General features: G+C 46.6%; 1 protein-coding gene across 6 annotated transcripts in view; it reads left to right on the top strand.

The window, feature by feature from the left end:
- Window positions 1-13,209, top strand: part of HERC2 (E3 ubiquitin-protein ligase HERC2) — a 181,397-nt gene that overhangs the window by 35,845 nt on the left and 132,343 nt on the right. For all 6 annotated transcript variants that reach the window (XM_075689247.1, XM_075689251.1, XM_075689248.1 and 3 more), the window contains exons 16-18: window positions 1,665-1,862; window positions 2,981-3,212; window positions 12,358-12,503. In XM_075689247.1, the coding sequence (XP_075545362.1) occupies window positions 1,665-1,862; window positions 2,981-3,212; window positions 12,358-12,503 (576 nt within the window). The remainder of the gene's footprint in view (window positions 1-1,664; window positions 1,863-2,980; window positions 3,213-12,357; window positions 12,504-13,209) is intronic.

Below are 13,209 nucleotides of genomic sequence, written 5' to 3' on the forward strand. Positions count from 1 at the left end.
TCGAGTTCTTTGCATGTCAGTACAGCAGTGTCAGCACCTTTGAAACTGTCAAATGAGACGGTGTCCGGAATCGCAATGCAACTGCTGCGCACGTCTCCACAGAACATTTTCGGTGTCAGTAGGGAGCACATCAGAAGGCGACAAATCCTAGGCCTCCCGGCACCCGCTTGCTGGCATGCCCCAGCGCAGTCTGCGCCATTAGACACTTGACACTATGTTTCTGTATGCCGCTTTGGATCACCGCAACCTCGACACAGCACACAAAGCAAACACCACCACGCCGTCACGCCGACACCAGTCGCACAAATGAAAAACGTGGCCTACTCACAGCGTCGTGCACGAAGAAACAAATCAGCTGCTGGATTGTCTTGACATGGCTTACTAAGCTGAGACCGGAACTGCTGTAGCAACTCTATCGAACCAGGCAGAAACGATGATGATGAGCGGGGATTCCCAGTAGCGCCACTTCGTGGGGCAGCAAGGAGGCTCCCTTCAAAACAAAAATGGTGCTCAGCAAGTCGAAACATGCACCGGTCAGAGTCGGTGCATCGAGTTGGCTCAAGGAGTGTCCGAAAAATCAGACGAGAGGTTGCAAGCTATCCGAACTTATAGCAGTTGTTATACGTTATGGTCTGTGGGGAGAATGGCAGTGCCACGAAGCAGACGGAATAATCGAGCATGTCTGTGGAGGGAATGGCAGTGCCACGAATCAGACGGAATAATCGAGCATGTCCGAATTTTTGGAGTCCGAAAAATCAGTCGGCGACTGTACATTGAAACTATAAGAGCAGGGGATTTCTGAAAAGTTCGTTAATCTGAAAAGTTTGTTAATGTGATGTTCGTAGTAACGAGGTTTCGCTGTATACAGAATATTCGAAAGATCATATATAGTAGGTATCCAATTCGGAAATCAAATTATTTAGAATGTTCACTATTCGTTTTGGTGACATTCGAGTATTTGCCCACCCCTAGTTTCTAATTCACTTTTTGAGGTGTAAACATCAACATCATCCTTTCTCTCTCTTTATTTCCCTGTTTTGATGTATATATCTTCTATGATTGCATAGTGTCCTTAAGCGATATTTACTATTATTACCTGTTGTTTGGTCAGGTTGCTGCCTGCCCACCCACAAGCACTGTGTGCTTAGGTGCGGCAGTAAACATGTAGCAGAATATTAGGAGCAATAAAGTATTATTATTATCTTTTGCCAGAACCAGCATTGTAGAAAATAACGTTGAAAAAGTCATGCATGCAACTAAATTTCTTAAAGGCACAGTTCTCACATTCACTGCTTTACAGAAGTAGAGTCACAAGGGAAAGCATGTGACATCTCATGTAAAATTTACCTATGGCACATGATCACCTTGTCGCAATAGTACTTTGATGCTGCAGCATTTGCAAGCACAACAGATCCTATAGTTTTTCTAATGCTGCTGGAAAATGAGCATCATCACAATCTTTTTGCTGTCACGGGCGCATGCCAAGAACAGTGCATTCAGGCAAACAGCATGCAATAAGCTCTGAATTGCCAATAAAAGGAAAGTGAATTTAGTCCCATTGTGTGCTTAATGTTAATAGGCACAGAACCTTTGCGCTCAAGGCGGTAATGTTAATCAGCACCTTGTTTTCCTCTTGTTTCTTTTCTCTGTATTCATTTGAACAGATGTTTGTGTGGACTGCTGTAGACCAGGGTTCTCTTAGGTTGAGAGAGCCTTTTGTAGTGGACGTGTGTGCTTCGACGATAGAACACATCGATGAGCTTCTGACTTGGGCATGCGAGGGGACTGATGTTGCCTGGCCGCCTCCTCCACAAGAAAAAGAGTGCATTGCCACTGCTGCACTGAACCTTCTCAGGCTTCAGGTACGATACTTCTGGGATCACATTTGGAGAAAATTGTGAAGCTTTTGTTAAGTGTGACATTATATTTATTACAGCTGTGGCTTCTTTAAGATTATTATTTATATTTTCTTTCTGTATTTTCTAGAAAGCACATATAATGTCGCAATATGTCCTGTTCTTTAAGTGGCAATCATATGCACTCGATATCCAAGCAACGTGACAAAGACCCTGTCACGTCGCAATGTAAGGCAACCACATGGTCGCAACATTCTGAAAAAAAAAAATTGTTATCTGAATAAATACAATTGTAAACCCATAAAACAACTTCAAATATGCCACAAGACAAATGTTTTAACCAATATTTATTAGATCTGGTTTTAATATGTGGTCATCACTAGTAAAAATGCTGTGGTGACCCCTCGTAGGCAAAAATCTAAACACTTTCGTGGCTCTCAGTGGCATCGCAGGCTTAATAGCATCAAACTAAATAAGTGATCTCAATAATAGCCTGAAAGCATTGCATATACTTTGTGCTCTATGAGAGATTAAACGAAGCGATGGCTGATTTTACCATTTATTCACAGCAAAGAGTAAGTAAAAGGAGTGAATTCAGATTCAGATCATACTGATTGCTACCATGTTGTTGTGCACTCACATAGTAACCAGTGGAAGCCACCGCGCAGACTTCCGGCTGACAAGAGAACTTTTCTCGCTGACCAAAAATCAGCAGCGCAACAAGTAACAGCGAAACCTGTTGCTCGTTGCCATCACTTGTTGTTGCTCAGAAATCGTGTGCAAGTTATTGCACCTTTAGCCTAAGATATAGCTGAGGTCAAGCTCTGATTAGCTTTAAATTCACAGGCAAAATGTCAGTTTGTCAAGTGGAAGTGAAGGCATTCATGCAGGCCATTCCTGGTAACATGATCTGCCTATTTTTCTCTTGCCTGGTTTGCAATTTCTTGTTGGAGGATCAGCTTCATGAAGCTCTCATTATTTCCCACAGAATGTTCCTTGGTCCTTAGTTTTCACACAATTTTTACACAAACACTAGCACACTTTTTAAACAATGTCTGGAAGCTTGAGGTCAAAGTGCTGTGATTATATACCTCAGTGCTTGCGCACCATTATTTGTCCTCCAGATTCAGGCAGCCCTCACAAACAGAGTGGGTGCTGACCGCCTGGGCCTTGTGTCGGAGTCCCGCCTGCTGTCCTCCCTTAAGCAGCGGGTGGTGACCCTGGCCAGTGGGGCCAACATCCTCCCCACTGTCCAGCGGGCAGCTCAGCAGGCCCTGCAGGCTGGATGGAGCTTCCTCCTTCCGACTGCTGATGAGCGGGCACGAGCACTCTCTCTGCTGTTGCTCAGCAGCACCGGTGGGTCACCTCCATTGAGCTCATGTAGTGCCATATTTACACAAAGATATAGCTTGAAGAGGAGCTTTTGATGACCCAGATAATATCACAATTACACTCGAACCTCGTTTAACGAAGTTGAATGGGCAGCCAAAACTACCTTGTTATAGTCGTTCCTTCATTATAGTATCCATTATTACCATTTATTGCAATATATGCCCAATGGGGTGCGCAACTGTAACTGTGGAAATGACAAGGCAGCTTTGCATTCCGCGGAACTGCTACACGGCCATGCATGCGACGAAATTTGAATAAAAGAACAAAAGAATATTCGGCGTGTATAACATGCGACTTAGCTCCTGATGCAACAGCCTTTAGATAGCTTTCTCCTCTTCCATTGTGATGGTCTTTCGCACCTGCTTTCCACTTGGTTCGTCGCGCTTCACTGTGCGATTGAGGAGGCAAGCGAACTTCGCCGCGCCAGCTTGGCTTGGCCGGCTTGTGGCCTCCGAGATTGCACTGATGCCAGTGCGAGTTCTGAGGCCACGCCCAGCTGCTAGCCTGTGCATCTCGTCACAGGGTGGGGGAGAAGTGAAGGCATGGCCTGGGCGTGACCTCTGAGTGTGCCTGGATGTTTCTGAGGCCAGGCTTAACTGTTGCTGCCTGCGCAGTGCACTGTAGAGAAAGAGAGAAGGGAATGCACAAATTTTCATACTGCTGTGAGTAGCCGCGCAGCGTGGTGCGACTTGCGTGCGACCTTCGAAATTGAGCTGGGGAAATCTCGGAGGCCACCCACTGCCGCACCTACCTGCGCAGCATGCAGAAGCGAATGCACTCATCTCTCGCTCCGGTCTCGCTCCGGCGTAGGCTCACGGTGTGGTGTGACTCGCGCAGCCAGGCACATGCAAGAGAGAGAGGTTAGTGGAGGAGTGTGATAGTAAGTTGATGCAGGTGTGCAGGTACACGTGGTGGTGAAAGAGACCTCTGTTACTCTATGACTTATTCGACATGGAGATGCAGGAGTTTTGAACTGCCACAGCGAACGAGGGCTGAACCCCGTGGAAAGTGATGCATTTGGTGTGCAACAGTCGGGTATTTTTTTTGTTTCAAAGATGAAGCTAGTTCGTTATACTCATTGGCAAGACACTTTCACTTTATTAAAATGAGGTTTTAAATACATAGATCTCTATGGGGATTTCAAGGGGAATTTTATTTACTTTGTTACATCTATTATACCCCGTTTCATTATAGCGATATTCGAGTGTAATAATGTTACAATTATAGTAAACACCTGTTAATGCCACTTTGCTTAATTCAGCTTTTTTCCAAATTCGAATGCACTGGAAACTTTGGGTTATACATATAAACCATTGCCACATTACAGCTGTTACATTATAATACATTGCTATGGCAGGAAAACTCATTTAGTTTGTAGGGTCTCTAACACCCGTGCTCTTGGGACAAAGGAATGACAACACAGTAGTGCAAACAATCACAAGGGCATTTATTGCACCTTTCATAGATCAATGCCTGCTAGCCGAGTTGCTATCCACAAAACATGCCGATGGGCGCGCGACAAATCTAGAAGTCTGACTCACCGTGACCGGAAGCGAGCGAATATGTTTGCCCCATGCTGGATCCCAACGCCTGGTCCTTCGCGTGTATGGTCACGCGAATCGTGGCGCGTTCGAAGGCGGCCACGCGAGGCGGTCTCGCAGAAGCATCGGTCGCCGCGCGTGCGGAAATGTCCGCGCCGTTCGCCGACCCGCCGGGGAAGCGCCAGCCCGTTCTGCCCTGCGCCCCGAAGTAACCCTGCCGTGAGGCGGCGTTAGCAACGCAACACCCGCGCCATCTCTCGCACTGCGCCCCAACCACATCGACCGCCGTGGGCATCACGCAGGCCACGCGGCGAAGCCGGATTACAGGAAACGCGCCATGCGAGAAAAACATATCAGGGGACGCGCGAGAGTCGCGCATCCCCACATCCCCCCAACCTTAAATCACTACATATTCCGGCAAGACATGTGACACGGTCTAACATCAAACGGTGCTTCGCGAACAAGGTAGAACATTAAACAGTGTCCGCGCCGAGGAAATGTCCACGCTGTCCATAGCATGCGAGCCGACATTGTCCTTGGGTGCACCGCTGGCGTCCGCCGGTCACAGCGGCAGCTTTGCAGACTCGACGGCACGATGCCAGGCCAGGACTCCGGAGACGACGACGCAGTAGTCGGTACGAACAAGCATCGCTCGCGCCGACGCGCCCTGCTGGGAAGAGCCGCCGTAGCTGTCGGTGACCGCCGGCTCTTTTGTCCACCGTCGAGGGTTGTGAGCTGGATGCAGGAGGCCGCCGAAGTCGCTGCGCCGAACTGGCCACAGCATCACCATCGCCCGGGGTGACTCGATCGTAGTCCGGGGCAGCAGCGCAGACGATGTGCAGGTGACAGCAAGCCAGGGGTGACTCCAATCACGCTGCGTACATTCAACACACTCGGCAAACACTAAAGTAGTGCAAGGGAGAGGAATTATGCATGCGCATCGCCCACGTGGCACGATGTTCAACTCGGCCAGCAAAAGATCGGGCAGCTACTCAAATGCTAAGTTCACGTGAACGAAGCTCGCTTTCTTGAGTCGAACGAGTAATTTCAATTCGTGCGAGGCTAACTAGAATGAGGGAAGCAACTTGCAACACCTCAACGCCACGGTCCACCAGGTTGTGTCCCTTCACGTGCGACAGGCAGCTTCGTAAAGCCTTAGGCCTAAAGCGTCGCTACCCTGACAACAACCGGCATCCAAAAACAACACCCAAAATTAGCGCAAAACAGGCAGCCGCGAGGAGACGTCAACTCTGTGAGGTGGTCCTACTCCGCTCGGTGCACCCAGCATCCGAGTTGACGGCGCCCACCGTCCCAGACGGTGTCGGAGCGCCCGGTGCCAGGCCGCAATACCAGTCAGCCCGTAGTGGCACCCGTGGCCCGCGGCCACCCGGCTCCCAGAGCCGCGACTTCATCCGAGTCAAAGAGATAGAAGAAGCTATTTACATAAGAAATTCGGACCACCTACGAGGCTTCCGTACTCACTCGCTTCAGGCTTGCCACTGCTCCGCGGGCGCTCAGCCTCGCTCTCCCAGGATGCAGACCACGTGGCTCTCGTACTGACGAATTTCATTAAAAGAAAACACTTGCGGAAAGGCTTAGCATGTTGACATGTTCAAACACACTACAGCCACCATCACCTCGCTCAAGAAAGCACGCCGCCGACGCTAGCGATCAAAATTCACGCTAGGCCTACGCTTCGGTTCAAACAAAGGTCTCGAACGAAGCAAACTGTTAAATCTATCGTCCGATGTCCCAAGAGGTCCACTTTGGGCAGCCAGATGTGGGGTCTCTCACACCCGTGCTCTTGGGACAAAGGAACGACAACACTGTAGTGCAAACAATCACAAGGGCATTTATTGCACCTTTCATAGATCAATGCCTGCTAGCCGAGCTGCTATCCACAAAACATTCCGATGGGCGCGCGACAAATCTAGAAGTCTGACTCACCGCGACCGGAAGCGAGCGAATATGTTCGCCCCATGCTGGATCCCAACGCCTGGTCCTTCGCGTGTATGGTCACGCGAATCGTGGCGCGTTCGAAGGCGGCCACGCGAGGCGGTCTCGCAGAAGCATCGGTCGCCGCGCGCGCGGAAATGACCGCGCCGTTCGCCGACCCGCCGGGGAAGCGACCGCCCGTCCTCCCCTGCGCCCCCAAGTAACCCTGCCGTGAGGCGGCGTTAGCAACGCAACACTCGCGCCATCTCTCGCACTGCGCCCCAACCACATCGACCGCCGTGGGCATCACGCAGGCCACGCGGCGAAGCCGGATTACAGGAGACGCGCCATGCGGGAAAAACATATCAGGGGACGCGCGAGAGTCGCGCATCCCCACAAGTTCTAACACGAAAGTATGTTGCATCGTTTAATTCAGTCCCAATCGGGACCCCCTCATGAGTGCTGTGATTACTAAAAGCTTGAACAGACAAAAAAAAAATATGCAGATGCCACGCACTGTGGGAGTCGATGTAAGCGATGCTTTCTGTGCTGTTGGCTTCGATGGGTGATAATTAGCGGTGATGTTGATAGCGAATGTTTAATTTCTTCAGCATTTAGTCCAATATTAGTGTGGTGAGTTGATGTTAAACACTATCTTGCATGCACCACTGCTGTTTGCCTGCATAGCACACAGAACACACAGGGAGACATGTTTGCTTGAGGCGTTGTTGTGTGCCATTGTTCATAATCTCAGAGAGGGTTGAGCATTATTATCGCCTCACATGGAACATCAGATCCTGGCAGAAGATTGAAACATTGAATTATGGGGCTGTACATGCGAAAACCACAATCGATTATGAGGCTCGCCGTTGTGACGGACTTTGGATTAATTTTGACACACTGTTGTTCTTTAACGTGCACTTAAACGTAACTGCATTAGCGCTTTTGCATTTTGCTTCCGTTGACATGCAGCTGCCGCACTTGGGATCGAACCCACGACTTCAAGTAATGCTATAGCCACAAAGCTGCTGCAGTGGGCACAGAACTGTTGATTTGACATGCGACAGCTTCTGCAGAGTGTCACCTAGACCCTATGGTGGTTTAATGTGGTTTTGCAACACCCTGCATCAGTTGTCCACTTGACAAACTTGCGTGATGTTTATTTTTCAGAAATAGGTGAAACGTACCGCACCGTACCTTCAGTTTGCCTGCAATCGCTCTTGGAACTATAGTAGTAGCATTTTCTTGCCTTCTCACGTCATCTGCCCCCCCCACCTTGTATTGGAACTGGGAAGAGTGGCAAGGCTTTTTGTTATTCACTCATTTCACGACTGTGTCAGTTCCACCCATTCTATGCCTCCTCCTCCTCTCTACCATACTATCTAACTCCTCTCTGGACTTGCAATTTAGTAAAAAGGTAAGCGCTGCAGTTTCTGCAATGCTTTTGCGGGGAGTTGTGTGTGGATAATTAGAGCTGTCAAGAGGCTAATGTGGTGATGCCCAAGCAGGTGCAGAGGGCATTGTGCACATGCAACACGATGGAACGGTCCAAAAAGGTTTCTCGCGTTGCCTTTCCCCTATGCCACACTCCTTCCGTGTGTGTACATGCTCTGAACCACTCCTCGATGCAGCATGCAAGGCAGCCACTGCTACAGCAGCAGCCGTGGAGAAGTCAATGGAAGAGGCAAAACAAGCTTCGCTTTAAAATTGAGCAGACAGTGCTCCTGCTTTACCTAAGCATGAGGATGTTTTATTTTTATTTTTTAGAGCTTTCGCAGATTGCAGTGATGAGAGTGAACCAGATGAAATTGCCAATAGCGCCCCACTGGAGCCATCGAGTGCAGCCGAAATTGAGCCTTGGCTCAACACTGCGGCGTTTTATTTGTCGTTTCAGTCCAACAATAAGGTAGCTTTTAAACATGTCAGCACTTCTCGCCACATGCTGGTAGAGCCGTGCTTCAAGAGCAAGACATCACAGACCACTCCAAGCAAAATAAGTAAATAAATAAATAAATAAATAAATAAATAAATAAATAAAAAGAAATAAATAAAATTTATTTATTTTGGCGTTGTTTATTAACTAATTCGACCAAATCTTGAGGTCCTGCAATGGTTGAATTAACGAGAGGCAAATTATAATGCAAACTACAATTCTGGGCAGAGGTTTTAGCATATGGTGATGCACGATTTGATACAGCAGCAGATGTGTGCATTGGACCACTCGTTCCTGTGCATGCATATGCCACTGTAGAAATGTGCAACGCTGCCGTGAGAGCCTATACAATCAACGTCTGATTTTTCGTACTCCTTAGGTTCCAGGCCTTGAGAACTCCAAAAAATCGGTCAGTCTGAAAAGATGAATGCATGCCTTTTACTGCCCCCAAGAACTCAAATCGCCAGACGCGTCTGAAATAGCACTGAAGACCTTCCAGTATACTTATTATGTGTATCGGTGCTCGTACTGGAACAGGAGACTGCAAGTGCACGCACGTATAATTAATGCATACTGTGTTTCGTAACAGTGGCCCCTTACCACCCTTCGTATGCTTCACTGAGTAACAGTTTTGTATTGCGGCGAAGCTGACTTTTGGGAATCGGCATTGTGCCACGCTTGACCTTTGGCTTGCTTTCTACGCTTCGAAGCCATCAGTGAGGATGACGAAAGCGGAGTTCATATCATTGCTTAAAGCGGCAAGTTCTTTCAATGAAAAACATGGCACCAAACAACAGGAACCTTAATTGGCAGCCAACGTCAAATAGTAGGCCTAGCGTTGTAGGAGTAGTAGCTACGGCTTCTAGCTGGTCGGTGTGTGAGAGTGCTGGTTCGAGGTTGCGAGTTAATCAAAATGATGGCCGTGGTGGCTTCATATAATGCCGCTTTGGACTTGTAGTTACGGCAAAAAGTCCGGAAAGTAGGACAGCAAAGGGTTTCAGCATTCGAAATTTCAGATGTTCTCGAGTACTTAGGACGTTCTGAAAGTAAGTTTTGTCATTTTTTTTAAAAGAGAAGGTGGTACACCAGTTGAAACAAACAATCACTATAAGAATTCACGCCCGTTACTAGTTCAACAATGAAAGAAGCGTCTGCGTAGGAGGAATGATGCACTTGCAGAGCACCCGAGTAGAGAGTTGCAGCAGACTGACGTGCCCGAGGTTATCAGAGTATAAAGCATGATGGCAGAAAGATGTGCGCTGACAACACGGTCCCCAATGGAAGTGCGTGTTGCTACTCAGTATGAATGGGCACCTGTTCCCTGCATTGAAAGCCGCACTCTCGGGACATCACTTCCAAAACACTGCTGAGGTGGAGCAGGCTGTGCAACAATTCCTTGCATCACCGGGCACAAAGTTTTACCAGAGTGGTTTCTTCAGACTGATCGCACACCATGACAAATGTCTGAATGTTGGTGGCGACTACCATAAAATACAGCAGAAGCGCCCAGTTTTGCACAAGTACCCAGTATTGACATTTCTAAAACTACAGGATTCTGAAAATTATATGTTAAGCACCCACCCCCTCAAAAGCGCCAGCATCAGACGAAATGTTGTCCCCACTGCGGTCGCTATGAGATCGCTAGGGGCGATGATGGGGATATTCGCTTCATTGAGGTGGAAAGGGAAAGACCGATGCAGGTGAAGATAATGCAGAGTGACAACGAACAGTGCTTGAAAGAGAACCCAGTGGTTGCAGAGCTTTTGTGAGACACATCTTGATAAAGCATGCGCGCTTCACCGGTCTGTTCACACAGGTCTGTTCAATTCGTGCAAGTGTCAGCAATGAATGCATTGACCTTCTATTCTGCACCAACTCGGAAGAGTCATTCGCTGGGTTTGGTAATGATGAGTAGGCGCTAGTGTATGCCATCCTTTACCATTTGAAAATAAACATGCTTTCTCCGATTCTGTAGCCACCCTAGGCCTACCTCGAGGTTTTTCATTGGCTGCCATCTTGGTTTTTACTGCTTTGACCGTACAAGCACCCATATCTAAATTAACCCAATTTTAAGTGAAAGTGGGGTGCTCACTTCCGCTGTATTTTATGGTATGTGGAAAAATAGTGCAAGGTGTATAGTTCACGATGCCATGGTGTACTTTCTTTTTAGCAGTAAAGTTTCCATGTGAAAATAAATGATGGAACTTACTTTCGGAATGTCCCTCGTATATTGGCTCTATGGGGTACGAGGTAACTATGAGGTAATTAAGTATGAGGTAATTATGCGGCCGCCTCCATGAAGGCGGCCGCATAATCGGTTGTGTCAGAAAAACCAGTTGTTGACTGTATGTGGATGCACAACAGGGCTGCTGTGTTTCCCCTATGGTCATCAGGTTGTGCGGGCCTGCATTGCGGTAGTGGACCAGTTCTTTGTATTGTGCCTGGCAAATTATTTACACAAGGCACATAATATCTACAGTTTTGTGTCTACTATTAATTATTATTATTATTATTATTATTATTATTATTATTATTATTATTATTATTATTTATACAATACTGCAGACTCACAGTCCAAGCAGGGTGGTCGATACAAATGCAAAAGAAACAGTAACGAAAAATAAAGCAACAATAATGCAGACTCGGAAAGGTTACTTCATAGTTTGATCACTTGCTTTTATAAGGCAGTTCCATTCACTAATGGTTCTTGGGAAATAAGAAAGCTTAAATAGGTCTGTGTGAGCAAAATATGGGGTTAAGGCGCTTTCATTGTGGTGTCGGGTGGGCCTGCTAGTTTAAGGTGACAAATATGTTGATACATCTAGCCCTAGTTTGTTTTCCAAGAGTTGGGAAAGAAATTCGAATCTAAATTATTGCCTTCGTGCCTGTAATAGGGGAATGCCATTTGCTTGCATTAAATCAGAAGGTGAGTCTAATGCTGAAAAGTTATTAAAAATAAACCTTACGGCCTTTCTGTTGCACTTGGTATGAGGATCCCATATAATACACGCATATTCCAGTTTTGGCCGCACAAGGGCAGTATAGCAGAGCAGCTTAACATTAGTGGGAGCGGTTTTAAAGTTTATGTTTAAGCACACAAAGCTTGCGGAAGGCAGATGAACAAGCATTATCGATATGAAGATTCCAAGACAGGTTTGAAGTGAGTGTTACACCGAGATATTTATAGCAACTTACTTGTAATGAAGAACCTAATATATGTAGGTATATTACAGTAGATTTTTTGGGGGGGAGACTGAAAGGCAGACACATTTGCCTGTGTTAAGGGTCATTCCCCATTTTACACACCATTGAAGTATATTGCCCAGACTAGTGTTGAGATCGTTGTAATCGTTAGTGGAACTAATTTCTTTAAGCAAAACACAATCAGCAAACAATTATTTCTACACCAGGGCAAACAACATCAATACCATTAATACACAATATAAAGATCAAAGGGCCTAACATGCTGCCCTGAGGTACACCGGATGTGACCGGAAGACTGCCAGATTTTTGACCTGCTACATCAACGTATTGTTTGCGATTATTCAAGTAGGCTGAAATCCAAACAAGTATTTGTGAAATGCCTATTGTTTCAAGTTTGAAAATGAGTTTACTATGAGGAACTTTATCGAAGGCCTTAAAAAAAGTACCCTGATGACTGACTACATTGTTTTAATGCTTTCCTTTCATTCCTCTCCAGGTTCTCAAGGGTCTGAAGCAGGCTTAACCCCTGGCAAACGATTCATGACAGACTTGCTCGTAGGGAGTTTGATGGCAGATGGTGGCCTGGAGTCATCGTTGCAGACAGCAATAAAAGTTGAAATTCAGGACATTGAAGATGCAATGGTTAGTATGTATGCGGAACTGGGCCTTCACATTATCAGTAAGGTCTCAATTGCAGTAAATTCTACATGGAGTATTCTGTGTGACTGTCAGTGGACTTTTGATTTTCCCTCTGAAACCATGCACAATAAAGCAAGGAAACATTTCCTGCTTAATAAGTCTCGGGCCAACTCAGCCCAACTGCGTTAAGGTGTTGCTGAACTTCTCAACCCTTGTTTGTATGGGCCTCCCATTTTGTTAGGGCACAGGTCATAAGATTATCAGCATCATGCAGAACTGCATAGGGATATAATTTGTTCTAGGAAAAAAGAATATAACAGAGAGCATGGTGTAGCTGGAGGGGACCCCCTTGTTCAAGCAGCTATGGATGCTGCACATAATTTTTCTTTTAGTACCTTTGAGTTAGGAAGAAGCCAGGAGCAGGAATGAAGGAAAGTAGGCATGTTTTTGTGATGTTAGTAGTGTTTGATCCATATTTAGCATACCCAACGTCCACTGCAATATGCGCAGCATGTTCTAAGTTCACAGTGTGCACAAAATGTTTTTTTTTTGTGTGTGTGTGGGGGGGGAATGTGATTTGCACTGACCAAATTTTAATTAAGCAAGTTTCACTATAATTCATGTGAAGTGTAATATGCCGTGACTAAATTACAGGCTTCACTGTAATGTTGTGCTCATGTGATGCCAGGGTAATTAATTAATGCTGCTC

This window comes from Dermacentor variabilis, chromosome 4 (genome assembly GCF_050947875.1).
Source record: "Dermacentor variabilis isolate Ectoservices chromosome 4, ASM5094787v1, whole genome shotgun sequence".
Taxonomy (NCBI): domain Eukaryota; kingdom Metazoa; phylum Arthropoda; class Arachnida; order Ixodida; family Ixodidae; genus Dermacentor; species Dermacentor variabilis.